The sequence below is a fragment of the Choloepus didactylus genome, chromosome 3 (assembly GCF_015220235.1).
Source record: "Choloepus didactylus isolate mChoDid1 chromosome 3, mChoDid1.pri, whole genome shotgun sequence".
NCBI classification, from domain to species: domain Eukaryota; kingdom Metazoa; phylum Chordata; class Mammalia; order Pilosa; family Megalonychidae; genus Choloepus; species Choloepus didactylus.
The window spans coordinates 192454301-192480059 of record NC_051309.1 but is presented as its reverse complement, the minus strand read 5'-3'; the positions used below and the strand labels follow the sequence as shown (position 1 = coordinate 192480059).

The 25759-nt window shown below is 37.0% G+C and overlaps 1 protein-coding gene across 1 annotated transcript in view; it reads right to left on the bottom strand.

Moving 5' to 3' along the window:
* NEIL3 (nei like DNA glycosylase 3) overlaps window positions 1-24871 on the bottom strand; it is a 55611-nt gene extending 30740 nt beyond the window's left edge. The window contains exons 1-2 of the mRNA XM_037829110.1: window positions 24670-24871; window positions 10854-10981 (exon numbers count right to left, since the gene is read on the bottom strand). Coding sequence (XP_037685038.1) covers window positions 10854-10981; window positions 24670-24819 — 278 coding nt within the window. The 5' untranslated portion in view covers window positions 24820-24871. The remainder of the gene's footprint in view (window positions 1-10853; window positions 10982-24669) is intronic.
* Window positions 24872-25759: the final 888 nt, after the last annotated feature.

Below are 25759 nucleotides of genomic sequence, written 5' to 3'. Positions count from 1 at the left end.
CAACCCCAGGGAAAAGTGTACAATTGTCATGCCCAGAAGCCATCATATGTACAATCTTTTCAGCTGCATGGCCCATAAAGTAGATTATAAATCACTTTATATAATGAAATCATATCTACATCAAAAATCTCAAAGAATAAGACCCAATTCAAATGCAAGAATAGTCCCAATAAGGACCCTGAATCAAATAAGTATGCCTTTTTTTGTCTTATAAATCTATCCCATTTAGGGGAAAATGTGCATAAAGCAGGCAATTCTCCAAATATTACTAGTTGTAATAACTTTTTATTATTTTATTTTTATGTGTTTTATTTTTATTAAATAGCCAAATATTATACCTCAGCCCTGATGAACCAATATATTTTGTGTGTTTATTATTAATTACCTTCTATTTTAAACTAAGAAAAATATAATAGTCCCATGAAAATTTTCAATGCACAGTAAATACCTGCATTGTTGTAACAATTGTCATATATTTTATTTTTTATATACTAAGACATAGGCCCATATTATATTTACATCCTCAAAAGACAATTTAAGAGTTAGGTCTGCTTCTCAAGATTCCTTATTATAATTAAATTAGCTTGAGAAAATTTTATGAAATGCTTATTTCTACCTCCTGATCCTCTCATGTTCCCCCTACACCAATCCAGTTGGTTACCTGAGTATTCACACTACAGAATATAATTCCGCTCACCAACCACAGCTGCCTGTCCAAAGGTGGGCGTTAGGACCAACATGGACTGGTCTCCGTCCCCACCCAGGATCCTCTGCCTTTGAAATAATTGATTCAGGAATGGTCACCTGACCCAAGCTGGATCCATCAGTATCCATGCCAGATTCCTCAGAGTTCTCCTGCTGAATTCATGGACTGGGGATTTAGAGAGATCAGTTTCCTGTTACCATTCAAACAGCTCTTGGTGAGAATGTTCCTCACAATGTATAGTAGAGAAGCCAAGTCAAGCCTGTCTGCAGAGAGGTGAACTATAGCATATTTCAGTGAGAAACAGAGTCAAGAAATGAAGAGTCCTAATAGCTTTTAGTCTTTGGCTCTAGTCCTCCCCAAAGCCCAGCAGCATTATCTTCAGGTTTCAGGAATGCGCTGCATTCATATAAATAAGTCGTGAACTTGTTTGAGTTGGGCTTCTGTCTCTTGCAATCAGAGTTCTAAAACAAAAATTACACCTAAATTAAAATTAAATTATTTTAAAAATTCTTCAAGATTAAAACAGTTTCCTCAAATAAATAAATGAGACCAGATAATATTTTAAAAATCAGCCACACTCCTTTGAGCTATTATTATCGGAATAATCTGAATATCATTTAGAAAGTATAAATAATAGTATCATTATAGGTTTATGATAATGACAACATATTGCAGGTGAGACAAGTGCTTATGATATCAAGTGGTCAAAAGTTTCCTAAGGGTAATAAAGGGTGTAAAATAAAAGTTGAATATAACAATTATAAAACTTGTGCTGGGAATTCAAAGAGAGATTGTAAAACGATATAGCTTTAACCATGTTAAAAGGGAAAGAAGAAATTCTGTTTCTACCTGTGATATAGAAGCCTGAGAGTGAACATAGCTCTCACCCCAATGAGAAAAAAAAACACAATTTAAAAAATCATAACTTTTCTTGTGCCCAACAGAAACACAGGTTGCAAGACAACCAGATGAACTAAATTTCAAAGAGGGACAAGCCCCTCAGTGGAAAGATGTAACTCAAATTTTTTCACCTATGGCAGAGCACAGAAGAGATGGCTACTATAAAAGTGGGTAAGAAGAAAACACCTAAAATTTTAAATGGATTCTTAAATATTGAATGTGGGCTGGTGTGACAGTTTAGAATTCCTGGAAGCCACAGGATAAAGGGATTATGCACTCACATGTAACTCTTTTCCTTGGATGTCCACCAGATACATACAAGAAGAGTTAAATCATGGCAGGGGACCTAAAAAAGCTTCTCTTGTGGGATATAGGCATGAGACCCTGTTTACTTAAACACTCCTCTCATTTGAAGCAAAAGTCTTAAGCTACTGGGGAAGGGAAAAGAAACCTCTGCATTCCGGCAGCTTTAGCAAACTGGAACAGTATATACACATTTAGGATTATTATATTTTCTTGCTGGATTGACCCCTTTATCATAATGTAATACTCTCTTTAACCCTGGAAATATTATTTCCTTTAAAGTCTACTTTATGATAATTCTCCAGCTTTTTTTCATTAGTGTTTTCATGATATGGTATATCTTCTTCCATCCTTTACTTTAACCTATCTGTGTTTTTATATTTAAATTGGGTTTCTTATAGATACCTTATGGTTGAGGCTGGCTCTTTTATTCAATTAATCTCTGCCTATCAATTGGGGTGTTTAGACTATTTACATTTAATGTAATTATTCATACATTTGGACTTAAATATACTACATTATTCATTTTCCATTAGTTTCATCTGTTCTTTGTTCTCTTTTTCCTTTTTCCATGCCTTCATTTGAATTGAGTATCTTTTATCATTCCATTTTATCTCCACTATTGGCTTATTACTTACACACTTTTTGAAAACTCTTTTTAGTAACTGCTCTAGGGCTTTAAATACACATATTTAACTTATCACAATTCAACGTTAATAATATTACACAACATGTATAGTGGGGTACCCTTGGAGTAATGTTCTTCCATTTCCCCATCCCACTGTGGTATTGTTGCAATGCATTTTACTTCTAACTATGTTGTAAAACCCACAAAACATTGTTAACTGTGTTTGACTTAGACATGGAGTTATCTTTTAAAGAGATTAAAAACAAGAGAAAAATATATTTTATATTTACTGTCATGTTTGTCATTTTTGGTGTTCTTTATTTATTTCTGTAGCTTCAAATTTCCTTATCATATTCCTTATGCTGGACAGACTTTAACATTTCTTGTACTGTAGATCTACTGGTGCTGGATTTCTTAGCTTTTATTTGTTTGCAAAACTTTTACTGCACCTGCATTTTTTTCTTGCAATTTTATTGAGATATAGTCACATACCATACAGTCATCCAAAGTGTACAATCAATTGTTCATAGTATCAACATACAGTTGTACATTCATCACCACAGTCAATTCCTGAACATCTTCATTACTCCAAAAAATAAATAAATAAATAAATAAAAATTAAAATTAGAGTAAAAAAGAACACCTAAAAACCCATCCCCTCATACCTACCTACTGTTCATTTACTTTTTGTCCCCATTTTCCCACTCATCTGTCCATACACTGGACAAATTATATTACCCAATAGCAAGTCCACACAAACTTTCTATAATCATATGGTCACTGCACAAGCTACGTAGTTATATACTCATCTTCAAGAATCAAAGCCACTGGGTTGCAATTCAACGGTCCCAGGCACCCTTCTCTAGCCATTCCAATACACTTAAAAACTGAAAAGGGATATCTATATAATAGATATATATAATGCAGAACAACATCCAGAATGACCTCTCAAGTCCATTTGGAATCTCCCAGCCCCTGAAACTTTACTTTGCTCCATTTCTCTTCCCTCTTTTGGTCAAGAAGGCCCTCTCAATCCCACAATACCGGGTCCAGACCCATCCCTGGGAGTCACATACCTTGCTGCCTGGGAGAACCACATCCCTAGGAGTCATGTTCCATGTAGTGGGGAGGGCAGAAAGTCCACCTGCCAAGTTGGCCTAGAAAGACAGGCCACATCCAAGCAACAAAAGAGGTTTTCTGGGGGTGACTATTAAACACAACCATAAATAGGTTCAGCCTCTCCCTTGCAGCAACAGGCCTCACAGGGGCAATACCCAAGATCAAGGGTTTGGCCTACTAAATTAGTAGTCCCCATTGTTTGCAAGAATATAAGGAATTCCCCCAGGTGGGTAAATTTAATATTTCCACATTTTTCCCCAATGGGGGCTTTTCAAATACTTTTTTATTCTCTGCCCAAATTACTCTGGGATGTATCAAGGCTTCACACCAACCTGTACAAACAAACCAGATCTCACCCCCCATTCAAGTTTCCATGCAATCATGTGCACTTGTATTTTTTTTTTATCATCATTTTATTGAGATATATTCACATACCACGCAGTCATACAAAACAAATTGTACTTTCGATTGTTTACAGTACCATTACATAGTTGTACATTCATCACCTAAATCAATCCCTGACACCTTCATTAGCACACACACAAAAATAACAAGAATAATAATTAGAGTGAAAAAGAGCAATTGAAGTAAAAAAGAACACTGGGTACCTTTGTCTGTTTGTTTCCTTCCCCTACTTTTCTACACATCCATCCATAAACTAGACAAAGTGGAGTTTGGTCCTTATGGCTTTCCCAATCCCATTGTCACCCCTCATAAGCTACATTTTTATACAACTGTCTTCGGGATTCATGGGTTCTGGGTTGTAGTTTGATAGTTTCAGGTATCCACCACCAGCTACCCCAATTCTTTAGAACCTAAAAAGGGTTGTCTAAAGTGTGCGTAAGAGTGCCCACCAGAGTGATCTCTCGGCTCGTTTTGGAATCTCTCTGCCACTGAAGCTTATTTCATTTCCTTTCACATCCCCCTTTTGGTCAAGAAGATGTTCTCCGTCCCACGATGCCGGGTCTACATTCCTCCCCGGGAGTCATATTCCACGTTGCCAGGGAGATTCACTCCCCTGGGTGTCTGATCCCACGTAGGGGGGAGGGTAGTGATTTCACCTTTCAAGTTGGCTTAGTCAGAGAGAGAGCACCTGTATTTTTAATAGATGTTTTTGGTGGTTTTAGAATTCTGAGCTGACAGCTATTTTTTCTTTCAGCAATTTAAAGATATTGCTACATTGTCTTCTGTGTTCTACAGTTTCTGATGAGAAATCCAATGTATTTCTTAACTTTATTCCTTCGTATATAAGGTTTCTTTTTTCTCCAATTGCCTTTCAGGATTATGTCTTTATCTTTGGTTTTCAGCACACTGACTAGGTTTGAATGAGGGTTTTTTGTTTTTGTTTTTGTTTCAGATTCTCTGAGCTCCATGGATCTGTGGTTTGCTTAGAAAATTCTTGGCCATTTAACTCTACAGAAACGTCTTCTTCCCTATTCTTTCTTTCTTCTGGGAATCCAGTTACAAGTATGGCAGACCATTTGATCTTATTACGCAGCTTCATTAATTCTGTACATTTTGCCATTACTTCTTCAAAAATGTCCTCTATTCCATTCTCTTTCCCTCAGACCTCAAATACATTAGACAAAATTATATTACCCAATAGCAAGTACACACAAACTTTCTCAGAAAATCAAATAGAAGGAAATCATTCTCAACTCATATGGAGGCCAGCATCAGCCAATACAAAAATAAGAGAAAGATACTAACAAAAAAATAAAACTGTAGGAGAGACAAACAAAATCCTCAACAAAATATTAGCAAATCAAATCCAGTAATATGTAGAAAGGATAATGCATCATGACAAAGTGGGACATTATCCTGAAACGCAAGGCTGGCTCAACACAAGAGTAAGACAATAAAACTTCCAGAGGAAAACAAAGGAGAAAATCTTGGTAAGCTTTCATATGCAAAGGTTTTTTGATGGGCACACACACACACACACACACACACACACACAAAAACATAAAACAAAAATTTGACAAACTGGTATTCTTCATAATTAAAAGTTTTTGGCTTTCAAAAGACAAGGTTAAGAAAATGAAGACAAACCACAGACTGGGAGAAAATAGCTGCAAAACACACATTTGATAAGGGGCTTACACCCAGAATATATAAAGAATATTTACAACTCAATAATATGAAGACTGTAAATCCATAAAAAAATGAAAAAGAGATGTGAACAGACACCTCACCCCAAAGATACACACATGACAAATAACAAAGCATCAGTCATTAGCAAATGAAAATTAAAACTTCAAAGAGACATACTGCACAACTATTACAAAAGCTAAAATTAAAGACTGATAGTACCAAGTGCTGACAAGAGTGGAGTAACTGGAATTCTCATACATTGCTGGTGGATATGTAAAGTGGTATAGCCACTTTGGAAAACAATTTTGCAGTTCCTCTCAAAGTTGAATATAAACCTACCAGATGAATCGGAAATCCTACTTCAAGGTATTTACTGAAGAGAAATAAAATTATAGGCCCACATATATGTCACATATAAATTTGTGTAGCAATTGTATTCATATTAATTAAAAATTTGAAAGAACTCAAATGTCCCTCATCTGATGAATGGATCAACAAATTTGTGATACATCCATACAATGGAAGACTTCTTAGTGATAAAAAAGAATGCACTACTGATATTTCAAACAATACGTATGAATCTTAAAAGCAGTATGCAAAGTAAAAAAGGGCACATGGAAAAGACTCCAAACTGTTTAATTCCATTTATATGAAATTCTAGAAATGGCAAAACTACAGTGACAGAATCAGATCAGTGGTTGCCAGACACTGGGTATGGACGGAGCGTACTATCCAAGGGACATGGAGGAAGTTTTTTGGGAAATATTCTATATATTGATTGTGGTGGTGGTTACTCAAAATTCAGTGAACTACACTCTTAAAGGATGAATTATCCAATAAATAAATTATACCTTAATAAAGATGACTTAAAAGATGGGGAGGCAGGAGGATCTGGAGATGGTGAAATGTTGAGATAAAACTATTGAACTATAAGAAATAGATGCCTTGAAAAAACCATGCTAGATGAATCTGTGACAAGCTTCCCCAATTCCACAAGTATTGTAGGCTACAAATGAATTTTATCTTAACATCTTTGCAGGGTTTTATAACCTTGCAAAGAGATGTAGATAAAGATTGAATAATCAGAGCCAAGATAGGCCTTGCATTCTTCATCATGCAAACAAATGTCTTTGCTTTCCATTTATTATAGATGCCTATACTTCTCCAAAATGGATATAAAGAAGCACCAGCATTCAAGATCCAGCAAACCCACATCAAGGAATTTACCCTAAGAAAACATCAAAATGGTAAAAATATATGTTCTAGGATGTTTAAGTGCAGAACATTTAATTATAGTGAAAAATGGGGGAAATGTTAATCAGTAGGTGATTGGTTAAAAAATGATAATATATGGAACACTCTGCACACACTAAAAATAATAATGAATAGGTATATTTTGACATTGACCTATGCAATGTGAAAATTATGTTAAAAAGCCAAATATAAAGTTCCCATTTATATAATATTAAAACACAATTATAATATATACATATATAAATAAATTTTGTAGGATATGTGGTATATAATTTATATTTTACATATGATATTTACAAAAAATGTTGAGTTCTATTTTTAGGTGGTAATAATTATGGCTGGTATTTACTTTTCCCTTTATATTTTTCAGAAATGCCAGTTTTATAACAGTCTTACATATTACTTAAAAAAATGGAATAAAATTATGTGTTATGAAAAGAAAGAAGAAGAAAGCAGAACTAGTGGTCCTGCAGGTTATAGGTGCAAAAGGGAAAGTAAATAAATGGCAAAGAAGATTTTTATATATTTGCCAGTTTTACAAGAAAGCATTATGGTAATTAAAATTCAAAATAATTCAAATTTCAAAACTACAAATATTTAATTTGCTACCTGTAAATTACTTTTATGGTCAGTGTTCTTAGCAAGTGACAGAGACTCGACTCAAAAAAGGCTTAGGCATTAAGCGATACTTAGCAGCTCTCTGAATCGTAGGAAGGGTTGAACAACCAAACTGTAGGAAAGGCTGGAATGCAGGTGAATCTCAGAAACAGATCGAATAAGGGACTAAATTACCTCTGGAATTCTCCCTCTGCTTTATGTAGGCAGGTTCTATTTTTTGTCACCTTGTGCTGTCTTTCTTGACAAGCCATGTAACATGGCCACCTGCGAATTCTAAGGCCTCACTCACATCCCCAGCTTCCCAGCATTACGAAGGGCCCGACACTCCTCAGCTCCGGATGAGAAAGTCCCCAAGAAGAACTCAGACTGGCTTAATCAATTGTGTATGAGCTATAAGGTTATGTAAAATGATGTTAGATCCAATTTGAACTATGTGGTTGTTGTGGCCAGATGACCAGTTTCCCAAAGGAACGGTGTACCCAAAGAAAAGTGGCCATGATGGGCAAACAGTAGGTATTTACTACACTAAAATATGTAATTTAATTTAGAACCTTTATCACACTTCAGTTTCTCCTATCATGTTCCACAAAAGATTACAAAAACTAAGTCTAAGCTGTAAAACCCTTTTATAAGTAGCTTATGATGGATTTCATTACTGTTACACTGTTACTTGCATATCTGTTTAGAGGTTCTACCACTTAAGCTCCAACAAATTACAAAACTGGTTATGTATAAAGTATCTCTAATGTGGCAAAGCCTCCAAAATATTTCAGATAGTGTTTCTGGTCTCTGAGTATGTATGATAATTGCAAACAGAGTCCTATAAATCGCATATTGGAAACAGCAAAGCGTTTTGGAAAGAGATGTTCATTAAAAATATATATCTTTTAAATGTTAGTCCCAGATGTAACAGCTGTGTTCATTTTGATTGAAAATGACAGCTTGTAGTGTGGGTGGGTCTGGGTGAACAGACATATCGATATAGGCACACACAGGATCGGAAATATATGCATCCAAAGTTAACAGAAATTATATGTTATTATATGGTAGGGTTGTGTACATGTCATTTTATTCTTGTTTGTTCATTATTTCTGTCTTCTCTAATGAGTATTATGTTTATAACAAAAAAATTAAAAATGATTTTTGTTTTTAGGTGAAGTGCTTCTGTAAAGTATTCAAAAGTAGTATAGATATTAACCACACATAACAACAAAAGCTGTGCTCCTAAAATAAATGTATATTAAATAATTTTTAGTATATTATGGCACTATTATGAGCACTCGAGCAGTCTGGGACATCCTTTAGTAATAGAAATCATCACCCTCTAATTTGTATATTTCTTAAGTTTGGATTTTTACATGGCAGACTCTCTCAAAAAGGGCTATGCCTGTATTCTACTATCTTAATCAAATAAATCCCAGGAAGGTATATGCCTGCCCTGTGAAGTACACATGCATTATGACTAAAATCCTGTGGGCAAGTTTTAGCATGAAAAGCTGGGTAATAAGAGAAAACCGTAAGCTATCATTAAGCAAGTTTCCTGCTATTTTCTCTCTAAAATGCAGACTAGCCTAGTGGGTGGAAAACAGAAGACAAAAACGAAGACTCTACATTTCTATCTCATGCTCCCAGACCTGCTGCCTCATAGTAGGATCACATGTCTTCAACAGACACACCCATTCCTCTAAGAAGCACAGGTATTTTTTGAACTTATGTTAAAGGTGACACGGTCGTTTTTAAGTCGTGTAGTTCAGATTCAAACAGCTTATGTGCCACTGGCCTTGACGAGTTACATCCAATAGCCCTTCAGCCTGCAAGAAATTGAAAGGAAGCAAGCCACCGCACTTCTCCCCACCCATACACTGAGATATGTTGTCTCTAGGGATTGCACTCGTTCACTTAATGTGAAGAAACGAGTGCCCTTGTTTTTAACTTCATGGAACACTTACTGATAGCCCTGCTCTAAGAAGCGATTCCCCCTTATCAGTCTGGTTGGGAACATTTGATAAAACCTTCCCTCTCCTACTACAGAAATAAATCTGCACCTAACACCAGAGAATCAATAACATATCAATGCTTTCAACTATCCTGTGAGGATTACATTGTGTTCATAGCTAAGAGTCTTCAATCACATCAGTCAATACAGCAATAATGGAACCTGCAATATATCATTACTGCATCAACCACTAGACATATGCTGATGTTATCAATTACAGACTAAGAAAAACCATGAAATGACAATGTTGTCCAAGGACAGCAGCTGCTGACAATAAGGAGAGAAGATGTCAAAGGAAAAGTAATTACATAAACCCTGAAATATTCTAAACATGTGGTAGATGAGATGCAGTAAGTAACAATCACATAGTCACATTTTCTCTTAGTGACCATTATTCAGTTGAGTTAGAAGCGCAGGGTCTAGTAATTTTCCTTTAAGTTGTATTAAAAGAAACATAAAAAAAATTTTTCAAAGAAGCACTACCATATCTTTACAGTTTGCAATAGCTTAGGTTAAACTTGAAAAGGCAGACTGAGATTTGATAGGTATATTAACCTGTAGACTTTTTTCACTTCCCTGCAAAAATTATATGGGCAATCATACTCCAGAAAATATAAATTTCGACATCCTTTTTATCAAGTCAACCAAGGTGGAAGATCGCTGGTCTTTCTTTGCCAATAATATTAGCCCTGAATTTCCATATGAATCGTGAAACACTGGAGATCCTGTTATTTCTATGGAACGTTTTTGAATTCTATACACAATATATTTTTGAATTCCATTCAGGCTTCAGAAGAAGAAGGGAGACAGAAAAATATAAAAATTGTGTGCACATTTATACCAAACTAGGAGCTGTCACAAATATAAAGCAGTTGATGTCACTGAATGCAATAAACAATTGGTGAAAACAAGAGGGGAGAACAGCAGTATATGGAGTTCAGGGAAGAGCAGAGATCAACTGCTCTAGTATATATATCTCGGGAAGCCCGGCTAGCCTATCACTTTTTTTTTAAGGAAATAAATGGACTAACCCTCCAAGTAACAATGACATCACAATTTCTTCTTCTTCAGCTTTTTGCCTTTCATGATAGAATTTCAACCTCTTATATTAGAGCTCTCTTAAAAATAGAGTACTTTCCACATGATTAAATGCGACACCCAGCAAATTGTAAGACAAGCTTTCTACACATCTTTAAACATAGAGAGATAAGATGTATTGTACAGGTTTATCTTACCGTAAAGCTTTTGGCCCAAAGTACATAAAGAGCTCCTTTCCCAAAGTTTCCACACCACTGTAAACATATCCATTAAGCAGTCTCAAGAAATTCAGGCTGGAATCTTCATTATTATTCAGTGCAGCAGTCTAGTAGAAAACGCATACACACACGTTAACACACACACACACACAAACACAAAACAAAATTATAATTTAATTCTTAAATGCACTTTTAATACTTCATACCCAGGTGCATCCCAATGAGAAGGATGATAATCTCCAACAAGTCAAGTAATGTAATGAGCTGTTTACATACATTTTGGCAAATTATTATGCAGTCATTTAAAGAGAGAGAGAGACCAAAAAAATTAAGTGAAAAAAGTAATTGACAAGCAAAATGAGTTTCTCCCAGGATCATATATCTCTGTGCATAGGAAAAGAAAGCACAGGAAAACTACATGAATGCTTTAAAACTAAAAATCTAGAATATAGAGTCTTCCCATTTCCATAAGTATAGCAAGTTCCCTGAAAGACTATTCAGATAAAAGCAGCTAAAAATAATGGAAAAAATTGAAAAGTAAAATATTTTTAATTGCATTGATGAACTCATAAGCAAGTAAGGAATAAAGCCAAGTGAAAGTGAGAGAGAACACCAAGAGGTAAGCATATCCCTGAAGCCAGTTTTCACCATAAAGGCATATACTGGACCAGGTAATGAGAGCTTCAATTTTCATAGGCTTATGGGGGCATAGATGACCAGAGATAAATCCTGGGGCCCACCTGAGTAGGGGAATCTAATAAGAGAATTTTCCTCTTCTCCTCCCCAACCATGTTAAGAATAAAGGAAAAATAAACCCACTACCCCTTTTGTCCATCCACCACGCAAAACCAAACTATGTTTGGTTAGGATTAAAACATATGGAGTGAACATTAAACAGGAAATTATAAACATAAAATACAGGTTCTCCTGTGGGGGGAGAGAAAGGAATGGGACTGGGTTTAAATATTGTCAGTGTTCTTTCTTAAACCGGGCAGTATGTGTAACAGTGTTCCTTGTATCATTATTTGTTAGTCTTTAGATTTATTTATAAGCATGTCTATAAACATAATTTAATTTATACTCAAAAATTAACAAATAATTTAAAACTATCATATATGCAGAACTATTGTGTGAAATGCCATAAATACATATAATTATATCTACATGTAGTTAAGAATTAACTCTTAATCTAAAATAATATTTTCATGTATCTAACATTTTTTTTCCTTTTTCTCAAATGGTCCTAAGGATCCTCAGAAGATCATTGATGAAATCTTGGCAGATGGTGGAAAGAGGGTTCAGGGAGATAATTATAGAACAGCTTTATGTAGAGCCTAGAAGCAAACCACAACTTTTCCACCATTTAAGTTGGAATGATAAAGGTCAGCAGTGATTCTCAAACTTTTGGTCTATGACATCTGTCATTCTAACTATTTAAGATGACACATCCACTTTATTCTTCCTTTTACCAATTTGGCCCTTGTTTAAAAAAAATGACACAACTGTGGTACTTAGTTCAAAGGGACAATAGAGAGAGAACAGAGACTATTTTTCCACTAAACCTTTTCAAGGTAATAATGGTGACAGCTAATACCAGAATTATCCAACTAACCTTAAGTTCAGGGAACTGGCTTTATATCCCTGAACTGAGAAGCACCAAGAGTTTTGATGTTTTCTGTGCAACAAAGGACTTTAAACCAGTATATACTCTTGGAGCCAAGTGTAGATTCAGATAGTAGGTTGGTGTAGGCCTCCAGGGCAAACAATTAGTATGTAAAAAGTTCTTATCAACTTGTTAGAACACTTTTATGATGATGATATACAGAGCAGACACAGAATTGTTTTGAGTAACCTTTGCCTTAATATAGATTAGGTTTACAATTTTAGGATCTCTGAGTCAGTCTTACTAACATTTTTTTAAGCTTCATTTCTAAATTAATGTTTTAGAGTCTTGTTTCCCCACCATGTCAATGCCAACAATCTTCTATCCTACCACAATAGACTTTACTAGTGTTCCAGTTTGCTAGTGCTGCTCTTATGCATGACATTAGAAATAGATTGGCTTTTATAAAGGGGATTTATTAAGTTATAAATTTACAGCTCTAAGGCCATAGAAGTGTTCAAACAAGAGGATACCTTCACTGACGGAAGGCCAATGGCGTTTGGAACACCTCTGTCTGTCAGCTGGGAAGTCACGTGGCCAGTGTTGCTGGTCCTTTGCTCCTGGGTTCTGGTTTCAAAATGGCTTTCACAAAATCTCTGGGCTTCTGTCTTTTAGCTTCTCTCTCTCATCTCCTGTTCATCTTTGTCTGTTCTCCCAGACATTTCTCTCTAAGCACCTGAGAGTCCTCTCTTAGCTTCTCAGGGCAAACTCTGGGCTTCATCTCTTAGCTCAGCATCTCCAAACGTCCTTCTGTCTACATCTCCCAGTGTCTCCAAGCATCTGAGTCTGTGTCAGCTCTTAGCTTCACTCCAAAATGTCTCTCTCAGCTTCTCAGAGCTCCTTGTTTCCATGAGCTCTCTTAAAGGACTCCAGTGATCTAATTAAGACCCACCCAGAATGGATGGGGTCACAATTCCATGGAAATGATGTAATCAAAAGGTCTCACGTACAGTTGGGTGGGTCACATCTCCATGGAAACAACCTAATCAAACGTCCCCCCTAATCAAAAGACTAACAAGTCCATCCCCACAAGATTGCATTAAAGAACATGGCTTTTGTGGGGGACATAATGGATTCAAACTGGCACAACTAGCATTTATCAAAGTCCTGCGAAGTACATTGGCTTCTGTTAGGGTTCCCAGCAGAGGCCAGGGGATAAATTTTACCCCATTTCATATATACAGACCTAGACACCTAGACACCATAGTAGCTTTCCTTATTTCTTGGGTTAGGAGGGAATTTGCTACTACTGCCATCCCAGTGCTTTAATCGCCCATAACCCTTTAAGTCCCACAAGTTAAATCTACAAACTCAACACTTATTCATCGTCTGACTGACTAATTAAAAAATTCTTCTTCTGTCAGCTCCCACATCACTATATGTTACTGTCTTGCTCTAAACCTAATTGCCCCACTTCCCTACTTCCCAAGATGGGTAACCATGTTGACTGGGTTATACTTACTTATTATGTGTCTGTTCCTTGTCCAGACCTTCTTTCCTCTACTTAATTCTGACTTTTTGTTTTATAATGGCTCCTGGCAAAGAGACAAGGTAACCTTGAAATAGATGGTGCTGTCACAACACCTAATAAAACAGTAAATGAATCCCAATTGTCTCATGTGAAGTCTGTTAAATTAACAGCTTTGACAAGAATATACACCATTTAGCTTAAAACTCTAACAGCCAACAGCTATGACAGTTCATGTTATCCATTTGGCTTTGTTACAACTTTGACATCTTTAGACAATAGAAGTGGTATGTGATGTCTGGAAAGACAGTCCTCCCCATTAAAAATGGACCATGTATGGCTGTTTAATTGGAATCACTCATTTTAGAAAAGCTTTTATTTTCTACTATTTGCTAGGCCTTGTTCTAGATGCTGGGGATATACAAGGAATAAAACAACTAAAAACTGCTGCCCTCATGAAGTTTATATTCTAGGGGGTGGGAGGAAGCAATAAACATAATAATATAATGTTAGAACATTTTGAAAAGAAATTGAGATGAAAAAAGAGGGTTCAGGACTGGGGGAGGGGATAGCAGCTTGCAATTTTTAAAAAGACAGTCATAATCTATTGGGAAAATGACATTTGAGCACATCTTAAAGGAGTAGAGGAAGTGAGCCACAATCCAGGCAAAAAGACAATAGTGCAAAGGCTCTAAGGCTGGAGTGTGTCTGTTGTGTTGGGAAAATGGCAATGAGGCCAGTGTGGCTGGAGCATGAAGTACAAGAAGAGTAGTAGACAGATGAGGTCTGACATATAATAGGAAGTAGAGCATGTGGCCCACAAGGTCTATTCTAAGGGCTGGATTTTTCTCTGACAGAAATGAGGAGGGGAAAGATTAGTTTTTTAAATGTTTTCTCTAGCTGCTGAATAGAATTTTAGCTAAGGGGATGGAGGATGGAAGTAGGAAAACTACTTTAAAAATTACTTCAATAATTCAGACAAAAGAAGAAAGAGATTTGGACCACTATAGTAGTGGTAAAGTTGTTGAAACATGGTCATATTTTTGGACATCTTTTGAAGGTAGAACATAAAAGGATTTGCTGGTGGATTGAATGTGTGAGAGGCAAGAGAAAGAAAGGGGTCTAGGATGATCTATTTTTGGTCTGAACAATAGGAAAGATAGAAGTGCCATCAATTGAAATGAGAAACACGTTGAAAGAACAGGCTGGGAGAAGGTCAGATTCAGTTTTAGACATGTTAAAGTTAGATGTCTATATTAGACATCCAAGTGGAGATGTCAAATAGGTAGTTGGATATATGAGTCTGGAGCTCAGGAGAAAAGTCTGGGCTGGAGATCATCATACAATGGCTTCTAAAGCTATGAAAGTAGATGATATCTGCAGTAGTGAGCATAAACAAACCAAGAAGGGGCCCAGGAAATGAGGTCTGGGGTACTCCAATGTTATGATGTTGGGGATAAGAGGAACCAGCTAAGGAGATTGAGAAGGTGCCAGCAAAGCAGGAGTGAAACCAAGCAAGTGTGGTATACTAGACCTCAAGTGAAAAACATGTTTCAAGGAAGAAGAGTATCAACGGCTGCTAATAAACCAAACTCAGTGAAGACAGAGACTTGACTACCAGATTTAGTAATGAGGAGGTAATCAGTGACAAGAGTTTTGGAGAAGTGGTCGGGGGTCAAAAACCTGGTTTAAGAGGTAATGGGAGGAAATAGAGGCAGGCTGAATACACAGTGCTGTAAAGGGCAACAGTTAGAAATGGCTTGGTGGCCAAGGGGAATTATGGCCGGGTGTTTTCGTTTTAAGATAGAACATGTTTGTATGTTGGAGAAAAGATTCAGCAGAAAGGAAAACATTAATTGTGCAAGAGAAAGAACAGCTGGAGCAATGTTTTTAACAGTCAAAAGAGATGGCTGAAGGATATATATGATGCTTTGGTCTTGACAGGATCATGGATAGTTCATCCACAGCATTAGAAACGAAGTTAGATTGTATGGTTACAGATGTTGGAATGTAGGTAGATGTGGCTATGAACTTTCTCTTACGAATGGTTCAGTTTTTTCAGTCAAGTAGGAATCAAGGTCATCAACTGAAAGAAAGGTAGACCACATGACTCTGGATCTCCTAAAGTTATATGAAGCAAATAATATTACTCAGTTTTGCCAGGTTCTGACGTCATGTCTCCAAGTCTTAAAATTCACAGTCAGGCCAGTGGCCTCACACAAATGGGGTTATCAGTTCCATCCTGGCAATTGGGTTCAACTAAGAGAAAGCGATGAAGAATTTCCTCCATATCTCAATGGATAGGACCACATGGTATTCTTAATTACTCACATCAACTAAATGCAGTGTTAATCTTACTGAAAGGGAGTACTCCTGTTTGTGTTTACTTACCTTATAATATTCCCTGCTTCTTTTATGCTATGGATCTGAAAACCAAGCCAATTTTCTGGGGAAGTTTGCCACTTTAAAAGGAGGACTCATTATTCAATGACTAGACTGGACACTGCCAGCCAAAGCTGCTTCATTATCAAAATACCCAAATTTAATTCAGCAGTAATATACCACTGGATTTTGTTGTATTTGGCTAACCAAACTATTTAAGGGTACAATTTATATCAAGTTTGTTTGTACCACTTATTCTTAAACTGCTATATGGCATACAGAAGAGAGCAACTGAAAGAAATGGCTAAAAGCTGGTGAAAATATTGGGCCTTAATTGAAACCTCTATCCCTTCTTGCCCAAATATTAAAATGCCCAGGGCTCCTAATAATGTCTATTATTAAGAGAATCAACCCTAGTTAATACTGATTGTGATCCTAGATTTTCCCCAGGGAATTTCTAACCATGTGCTAAATGGGCCTATAAGATTCTGCCTCTGTATTGTATAGAACCTACACTGGGGGGAATTTGGTTCCTTATATAGCTTATGGAGAGTAGAGCTGAAAATCTTCTCCAACGAACTCTGGGGGGTAGGACAAAAAAGAAAGCTTTTATTTCCAGGATTAATCCCTCAAAGCATCAAAGGTTGTTTTGGAGCAGGTATCTATCTACTCTCCAAATCTATTATCAACTGTCAGAAATTACTGAAAGTTTAATTGATCTAACCATGGGCAATTCAGCCATTTTAAAAAAGCTCTTAGTGGATGGCTCTCCAAAGCTTAATGGTTATTGTGCCACTTGTTAACAAGACAGAGAGGAATGTGTGTTCTTGTAAATAAATTCTGTTGTGTGAAGGAGGATGAATCCAAAAATATAAAGGCCAATATACTTAAAATGCATGAGACCATTAAATCCCTTCACACAGCTGTCAATGAAATGTGAAATATATTGTCCTGGCTTACAGAACCTCAAAGAGAACCACAAAGCAAATCCTTAAAGGTGTATAACACCTGTCTTATTTTACTGGTGTTTTCCCCTCTTCTCCATAATTAAAAACAACATACAATACCACATCAAAAAAAAAAAAAAAAAAAGTTGAAACAGTTATGTAGCAAAAAAGTGTTTTTGGCTGATGGATATCAATATTACAACACAGATGTCGACAGAAGGGCAAGTGGAGGCATGATGACAAGTAGAGAAATAGTCACTTGTGGAAAAAAACACTGATCTGAAACTTTCAAATGACCTTGGTGTAGTAGAAACTGTTCCACACACCAATACTTTGTGAACTTTGATTGAATATATTTAGGAACAAGTTTTTTTTATACTTGATAAGGTGTTTGGGAATTAAAATGAAAAGTTAATATAGCCTCTTACTTGCTCACATATGCATCTTTTGTAACTCTCTCTGGTATTGTTTCCATAGCTGGGCAATAGAATCATCTTGAAGCTTCTACCTGCCAGACCTAGCAGTCTTTCCCACAACCCATGTCATAGTCCATACCACACTTGATTATTATTTATCTGCAACTTCATTTTTTCCCATTTATTTGTGAGCTCTTCAGGGACAGTGACTATCTTGTTTAGCTAATATCCCCCCAGCATCACATAATGCTTGGGGATCAGTGAACACCTGTGGGATCAATCGGACCCCTCCCACTTTCCTCCTTCCTCCCAAGACTGAGTGTGGCTTTATAGTGCAGGCTTCCTGTTTTCTCACTCGACATCCCCATCTTTCTTTAACTTTCCTGAGACTTCCTGGCAAAACTTCTATTCTACTATTGGTTTCATCTCCTGATAAAATTATTAACACCCAGGTTCTCACTTTCTAATAATCTACAATGATGTGAGATTTAAATATACGAGGAACAAATTCTCATGACCACTAAAAGCTATAGACAAGTAGTATACTATATGTGCCGATTTGGATATATTATGTACCCCAAAGAGCCATATTCTTTAATGCAATCTTGTGGGGGCAGATTTATTAGTCTGTTGATTAGGGTGTGACCTCTTGATTGAATGTTTCCATGGAGATTTGATCCCACCCATTCAGGGTAAGTCTTGATTTGTTCACTGGACTACTTAAAAAAGCTCCAGGCCCAGATGCTTGCCAACGCTTTGAGATGCTAGCACAGGGTTTGCTCCGATGAAGCTATGAAAGGACAAAATGCCCCAAGAGCAGCTGAGAGGGGCGTTTTGGAGAGAAGCTAAGAGCTGACACTGACACTTGGAGATGCCTGGAGACATCTGGAGATGCTAGCCCAGAGTTTGCTCTGGAGAAGCTAAGAGGGAACCAGAGACATTTTAGAGAAAGCCATTTTGAAACCAGAACCCAGGAGGAAAGGATCAGCAGATGCCAGCCACGTGCCTTCCCAGGTAACAGAGTTTTCCAGACCCCATTGGCCTTTCTTCAGTGACTGTATCCTCTTGTTGGTGTCTTAATTTGCACGTTTTCATGGCCTTCGGACTGCAAATTTGTAACCAAACAAATCTCCTTTATAAAAGCCAATCCATTTCTGGAATTTTGCATTAACGGCAGCTCTAGCAAACCAGAATACTGTATTTACCAGAGTCTCCCATAAAGTAGAAGGAGCCTAGTTTAGGCAGGCATTGATGTATTTTCATCAGCCAGTCTTATAATGTGGGTTTTGGTTGAGATGCTTACTTAGCACGTAAATGTTTGCTTTAAAAACATCTCTTCCAATTCTTCATTTTGGTTTTGAGGGAAATGATACCTAGAGATGCTTTTATTCAGTGGTCTGTCATACAGGCACTGTGACCCAAGTCATCTAATTCCAAGTCCACCATCATTTCTAAAATAGTCAGGTCTGAATAATAAACTGGGGACAAAAATAAACTATTCAACTTATGATTGATTGTCTTAAGCACCTGCATATATGTTTTAACTGCTTTTTTATTTTTGTTTTTTAGCCCCAACTTAAGGAGAAATTTTGGCATACTAGTGACGGCTAGTTCCACTTATTTTGAGAGTTATTGTCTACAAACTAAGATTTACAAGATATTCACATGTACTCCTGTAGAATCTAGGGTTATCACCTCTTTCATCTCTTTAAGCTTCAGCCACCCAGACAAATTCAGAATTTAATTTCCACAAGCCTATTATATATGCTGTAACTATACACAATTGCGCAATATACACTTGACTTTCCCATGTTGACCCTTATAATCCTGTTACTCTATTATTTGAACATTTCATCCTTATTTTAATTCTGAAATGGAGACAAAAATCTCCTTTGCCACAATTTTAAGTATGATTGAGAAGGGTTCACCTTCCCACTTTCAAGTGGCTTAATAATATGAAATCTTCAAAACAACATGTATTTTCAGAGACAGCACATGATTTATTGTGCTGATTACCATTTATCCTGCCTATCCATGGGTGAACAAGGAAGATGAACTTTTCAGAGCAGAATAAGACTTTTCCACAGATAAATATTTCAACTCTCATGCAGTCACATATTTTCCCCACAGGAGAAAAAAAATACCATATTTACTTGCATATTTTCTCCTTTTTTTCCCAGAGGCTTTCCCCTCCTAATGCAGCCACACTTTTCTTAATCAGAGACCATGTATTGACTCGAAACCATCAAGAACATAGTAAAGAGCCTGATTTTTAAATGCTCCCTAAGCACCAAGATAGAGGTCATAAGGTCAGACATCAAAACATAATCTACAATTTTCTAAGAGCAGAACCTTTAAGCACTTACCCAGACACTAAATATTTTGTACATAATTTGAGGACATCAAATGATTACAAACACTTTATGAGGAAATAGGGTGTTTCTCAGATAAATTGGTCTGGTGAAAAAGCCCTCACTGGGAGGGAAAGGAACAAGCAATTAGCAGGATGTTTACTTTGGTGTGTACTAAAGAGTTTTACATGTCCTCTAATTTAGTCTTGACTAAATAAGGTAAGTTGTAATGATAACCATCTCCCGATGAAGAAGTAACAAAAGAGCTGGATTCAAATTTGAGATGTTCAGATATTCTTTTCTCTACAGCACACTGAATATTTCAGTGTTGTTTAAAAAACTACAATGGCCATGGAAAACCACCTCCCTTACTGTCCTCATCTGGAAGAATGAGAGGTTGGAGAGACTTCTCCATTATCTCTTGTTTGATGATTCCATATAAACTGGATGCTGATAATGATAATCCTAAGTCATTAAAGTAAATCCATCATCAGTTTATATTTAAGAAGGTACAAGAGTATATAATGCATGTTTTATAAAATATTTTTTAAACCCCTTTGGACACTTAAAGGAACAAGCTTCATTAATCTGGAAAATGAATCTGTCAATTGGCTCATTCCTTCAAATAATGGCAATAAAAGGAGCCATGATTTTCTTCTTCCATTTTGAAGAAGGGGAAAGTAGGAGGAAAACTTTTACTGTGGGCTTCATGATTTTATTGTAGTAGAAATTTTCACATAATATTAACTAAATATATAGAAAACTCATAATTACAAGATTCTAAAATAAATTTATTCATAAATCCTTAATCACTTTGCACTATTCAAAATTTTGTTCTTGTCCATACATCCATTCATTCAAACTTTTATTGAATGCCTAGTTTGTTCATGATACTGTGAGGAATATATAAAGGTAAACAAGAGTAGCTGGTGTTATAAATACATGTATCAAATATTAAGGAGTGATGGGAATAGCCAAAGGATAATATTTCAAACAAAATGAATGCTTGTAAATAAACTCTGTTTCATACCCTGTTTTGTGAAAAACAGACTGAAAACACATGCGGATTACATACTGATTTCACTAAAATATTGTATCCACCCAACAATTAAAATGGGAAGATTGACTCTTCACAGCTCATTAACCAGACATGTTCATTTATATTCCAATATTGTTTCTTACCATAAGGTTCTATAAGCTCCAGCAGAGCTTTATGTGATGCACTTACACAGTTGCATAATTTTATGCTGACAAGATAGTGGATCAAAACTCAAAGAAATAATATAGTGTATACATGACTAGCAGATGCTGGATCTTCTATGGCTAGGCTTTCTTCTTCAAAATGATGATCAGTTGTCTGAGACATGAATTAAAGTGTGTTCTTTATGAACTTTAAACTGGAACGTAACAGAGTATCTGGTTTATATTGGCAGTAGCTACAAAGGTGGGTTACTTTGTTTTTTGGTACAACGATTATCTGAAAGTTAAGTCATTTTCTTAAAGGTCCAATCAATATTTCTCTAGCTCTTCTTTTAAATTTTGTTCATATTTTCTGCACTGTAAAGAATATAGTATGCAGTTATTAAATTATTTTTTAATGCTCCCTTGTGAAAACTAATCATTTCGAGCCAGCAGCAGAAAACATTTAAATAGCTTTAACTCTCTGGCATAAATGCCTAAGGAACATGAGATTTGTCTATTACACTAATGATCCTGCCAGAGGTTTGTGACAACCTATCAAGTTTTGATGAAATTTACCATGGCTCTGACAACCCTCTAAAATGCAAAAGCTCTTCATGTATTCCAAAAGTTTATTTTTTCAGGTCAAAGGTCTTGAAAGTGGAGCCATAGCAAAATATTTGGAACTTTACCAACAGCCGCAAAGAGATTATTTAATTACAAATTGATTGGCAAATCTAGTTTCCATAGAACCAGATTCCTGTTCCTAATCACAAAGACCTATTCCAATTTTAAATATCCTTCTGTCAAGATACCAGAAATAATAGCATTAAGTGTGTGACTTTTTATTTGTCAGTTACAACTTATTTGGGTATTGCTACCAAGTGATATTAATAATTGACAAACCATTAATGAAGCCTTTATATTATATGAGGCTGCAAAGCTAAACATGCAATCTGAAAGCCTTCAGAAGGGAAATATCAGCGTAGATAAGAGAATTCAACATGACTAAATTGAATATAACTAAAAACAGCAGCAGATGCAACCAAAAATCCAAGGTCTCACTTCTCTAGCTAATAAATAATCATTGTTACATACTGACCAACATGATGTGCCTACCATTGTATTATAGCCACTTTCCTACGGAATCTTTTATTACAGAGAGGACCTTCAGCATGCTTGAGTGGAGGCTTGGGAGTCTGACAGAAAGGAGATCAAATCCTGGTTCAGCCACGTTCTAGTCATGTCTTCTCAGGCAATTGATTTAAATTCCTCTGAGCCTCACATTCCCCATCTGTAGAATCAGGTTAATTGCTTGTTATAAGGTTATTATTTCACAGGACTAAATGAGATAACATATGTGAGAGTGCTTCAAAAGCACTTTATGCTTTGCTACCAGTGATTTTCATAACAAACTCAAAGGAAATGTCCACGTTATTTTTGGCCTAAACACAATTTGAGGTCATATTTATTTAAAACTGGTCATATTTATTTAAAACAGGTTGGATTTTCATAGCAGGGGCTTTATCTTATTCATCACTGTATCCCCAAGATCTAGCATAAAACCTAACAAAAATGCATTATTGTTGAATGATGAAAATTATGATATATATAACCATATCCACAGCAAATCCATTGCCTTTACTTCTAAAATAGTGATTCTGTTCCTTTTCTCTTCATTTCCCCCACCAACTGACTAGCCAAGCTCTGCAGTTGTCCCCTGAAGGAGAAGCATCTACCCTGGCTTTCCTCCAGGCCTTTCATTTTCCTTTTCAAGGTAGTGATCTTTCCAAAGTGTAAATGGATCTTATCACACTTCAAAGACTCCCATTACTTTTAGGATAAATACTATCCCCCTAACCTGATCTACAAAGCTCTGCAAAATGCTCCTACCCACCAGTCCAGTCTTATTTCAAACCACCTTCCATCTCACCCTCTCTTTCCCAGTCACCCTGGTTTTCTTTCAGCTCCTCATATACTTGAAGCTGTCTTCCTTTGCCATCTTTAAGTGTTCTGCCTGCTAACCCTCAACCCAGGTTCTGCGTATCTCCTACTCACCCTTCAGACTGCAACTGAGTTGTTACTTCTCCAAGGAAGCCTTTCCTGACCTTCCTATCAGTCCTTGTAACACCATGTACTCTACCTCTCCTTAAGAGTACTTACCAATTTATAGTTCTATATGCTATTATTTAATGAGTGCCTGTAGATCTCCCCAGCTAACCAGGAGGGGAAGCATTTGTTTTTGCTCCTTATGCTTTCCCCGAGTGCCTTAAGTAATCAACATTTTTTTGAATGTGCGATTTTTATAAACATTAATGCTCTTAACAGATCAACCCAAGATCCATCTCTGTGGGACCCTGAAACTATTTTGAGAAACACTATAGTAAAGGAGTAGGTACAGAGCACTTACTGACATATAAAGTCAAAATAAATAAAATAAAAGGGCAATTGGAAGGAGATGCAAAACATTCTCATTTTTTTCCCCATTTGAAAATGTATTTTCTCATACTTAGGGCCTCATTTCTTTCAAGTTGTAAGCATATGCTAATTTCATAGCAGGCAGCTTTTTCTTCCAGGACCACAGGCTAGGAAGGAAGCTTTCCAGTAGAAATTGAAGTACAGTACAATATTGCATGCATCCGTGAAATACAATCATCCACACATCCAAAGGGCTTTTAAAGCATGATGGCTTAATCAGAATATTTTAAATACAAGTTCTGAGTTCTTACCAAATGAATGCCAAACCATTTGCAATGAATGCCTGAGTGGCAAGAAGCTGTGCTACATTTCTTTTTAAAAGAAATAGTCTCTTAAGGGAACCAGAATTGGGTTTCACTGCCCCTTCATTAGATGGCAATATTAAATTGAGTGGGAAAGTTAGTGCCGAATTTTCTATGCTCAATTTTAGAATTATATCCTACTTGTGAAATGCGTATCAATTTCAAAATATCAGACAAACAAGGAGCTAGAATTTTATTCTAGAAGCTGAACATCTTAAAAAATGTGGAGGGCAGGGAAGGAAAAAAAACATGTCAGAGGTTGCAGAGATCAGATAAAATTAACAGTAGAAAATACAGCTATAAACATAAGGAAGCCATTTTTTGCTCGGTTATAAAGAAGCTAATCAGGGTGACATGGAATGAAACACCCTCAATCAATTCCCGGCTACTTCAGCCCAGCGCGTCAGTAGTTTTCAACTACGCAGTCGCCCTAGGAAGAGCCGCCTCTCCCAGAAAGTCTAGATGAACTCTGAGAAACACAGGGCCTTGGAAACCTGAAGCAGAGCAAAGAGATGATAAGCAGGACCGTGGAAACCTGGGGGTGGGGTAGGGGGGGTTATTCCATTTCCCCCCTGCCGATTCCTTGGCAAGTTAACAGGAATAGCTCACCTGGCAAGAGACCACGGAGGCTGCGTGTGGCAACCCCGGGCTCCCCGAGTCCTGCAGAGCGCTTCCCCGCAGGTCCGTCACCACCTGGCCCGGGAGAACACGCGCTCGAATTTTCTCTCCATTCAGAGTACAACCTGGTCCTTCCACCATCTCCGGAGCCTGCCCTGTGGCCCACGAATTTCTGGGCCCAGATGAGAAAAAACCGCTGAGCAACTTGACCTCCGCGCTGGTTAAATTGCTTGGCAGAGAGGAAGTTCAAATCTCCCGCGCGTCCAGCCCCGCCCCGCCCCGGTCCCGCCTCGGCCCCCAGGTCAGCCCCGCCCCGGTCCCGGGTAAGCCCCGCCCCGCCCCGCCCCGCCCCGCCCCGGTCCCGGGGTCGGCAGCTCTGTTAGGCGGCTTGTGCCTCTGCCGCGCAATGTTCAGCCCTTATTCTCCGGATGTGGGATTATTATTGACAGAAGGTTTAGGGTGGGTGGAATAGACCCAACTAGGCTGAACTGTAAGAGCAGAAGTTGGGACTTGAGAAGCTCCAAATTTATTTTCTGCTTCAAGGTTTCACTCTTGTCCTTGAGCTACGCAGTGCAGGTAACCACATTTTCTGACCTAATCCTTTGCCTCTATCCTAAAGTCCAAAGTTGTGACAGACTGGCAGGCCTTGGCTTCCTTGTATGCGCTATTTTGGAACACGACGGCTGGGAGAAAAGGAAGTGAGAGGACTGAGAACAAGCAGCTTTAATGTAATTTTTCACCTCTAGGTTTGGCATGTCTTAGAAAACTGGCTTTACATGCTAAATATATTTTAGTGTCTATATTAAAATATTCTTCATTTTTAGATAGCTGAGCTACCTGAGTCCTACCCAAATCATGCAACCTTGTTGCTATGGGATGCCCCAAGAGGAGTGCTATTTGGATTTGCACTCCAATGTTGTATTTGTTCTATACAAAATTGAAGGCCATGTATAACTTCAAATTTACCAGCAAACCCACCCAAAGATGTATGCACACATATATACATTTAAATGGATGAAGTTCATGACTCCATACAATTTTATAGTTATGAAGAATCTATTCCTTTCTGAAAATTGAAGTA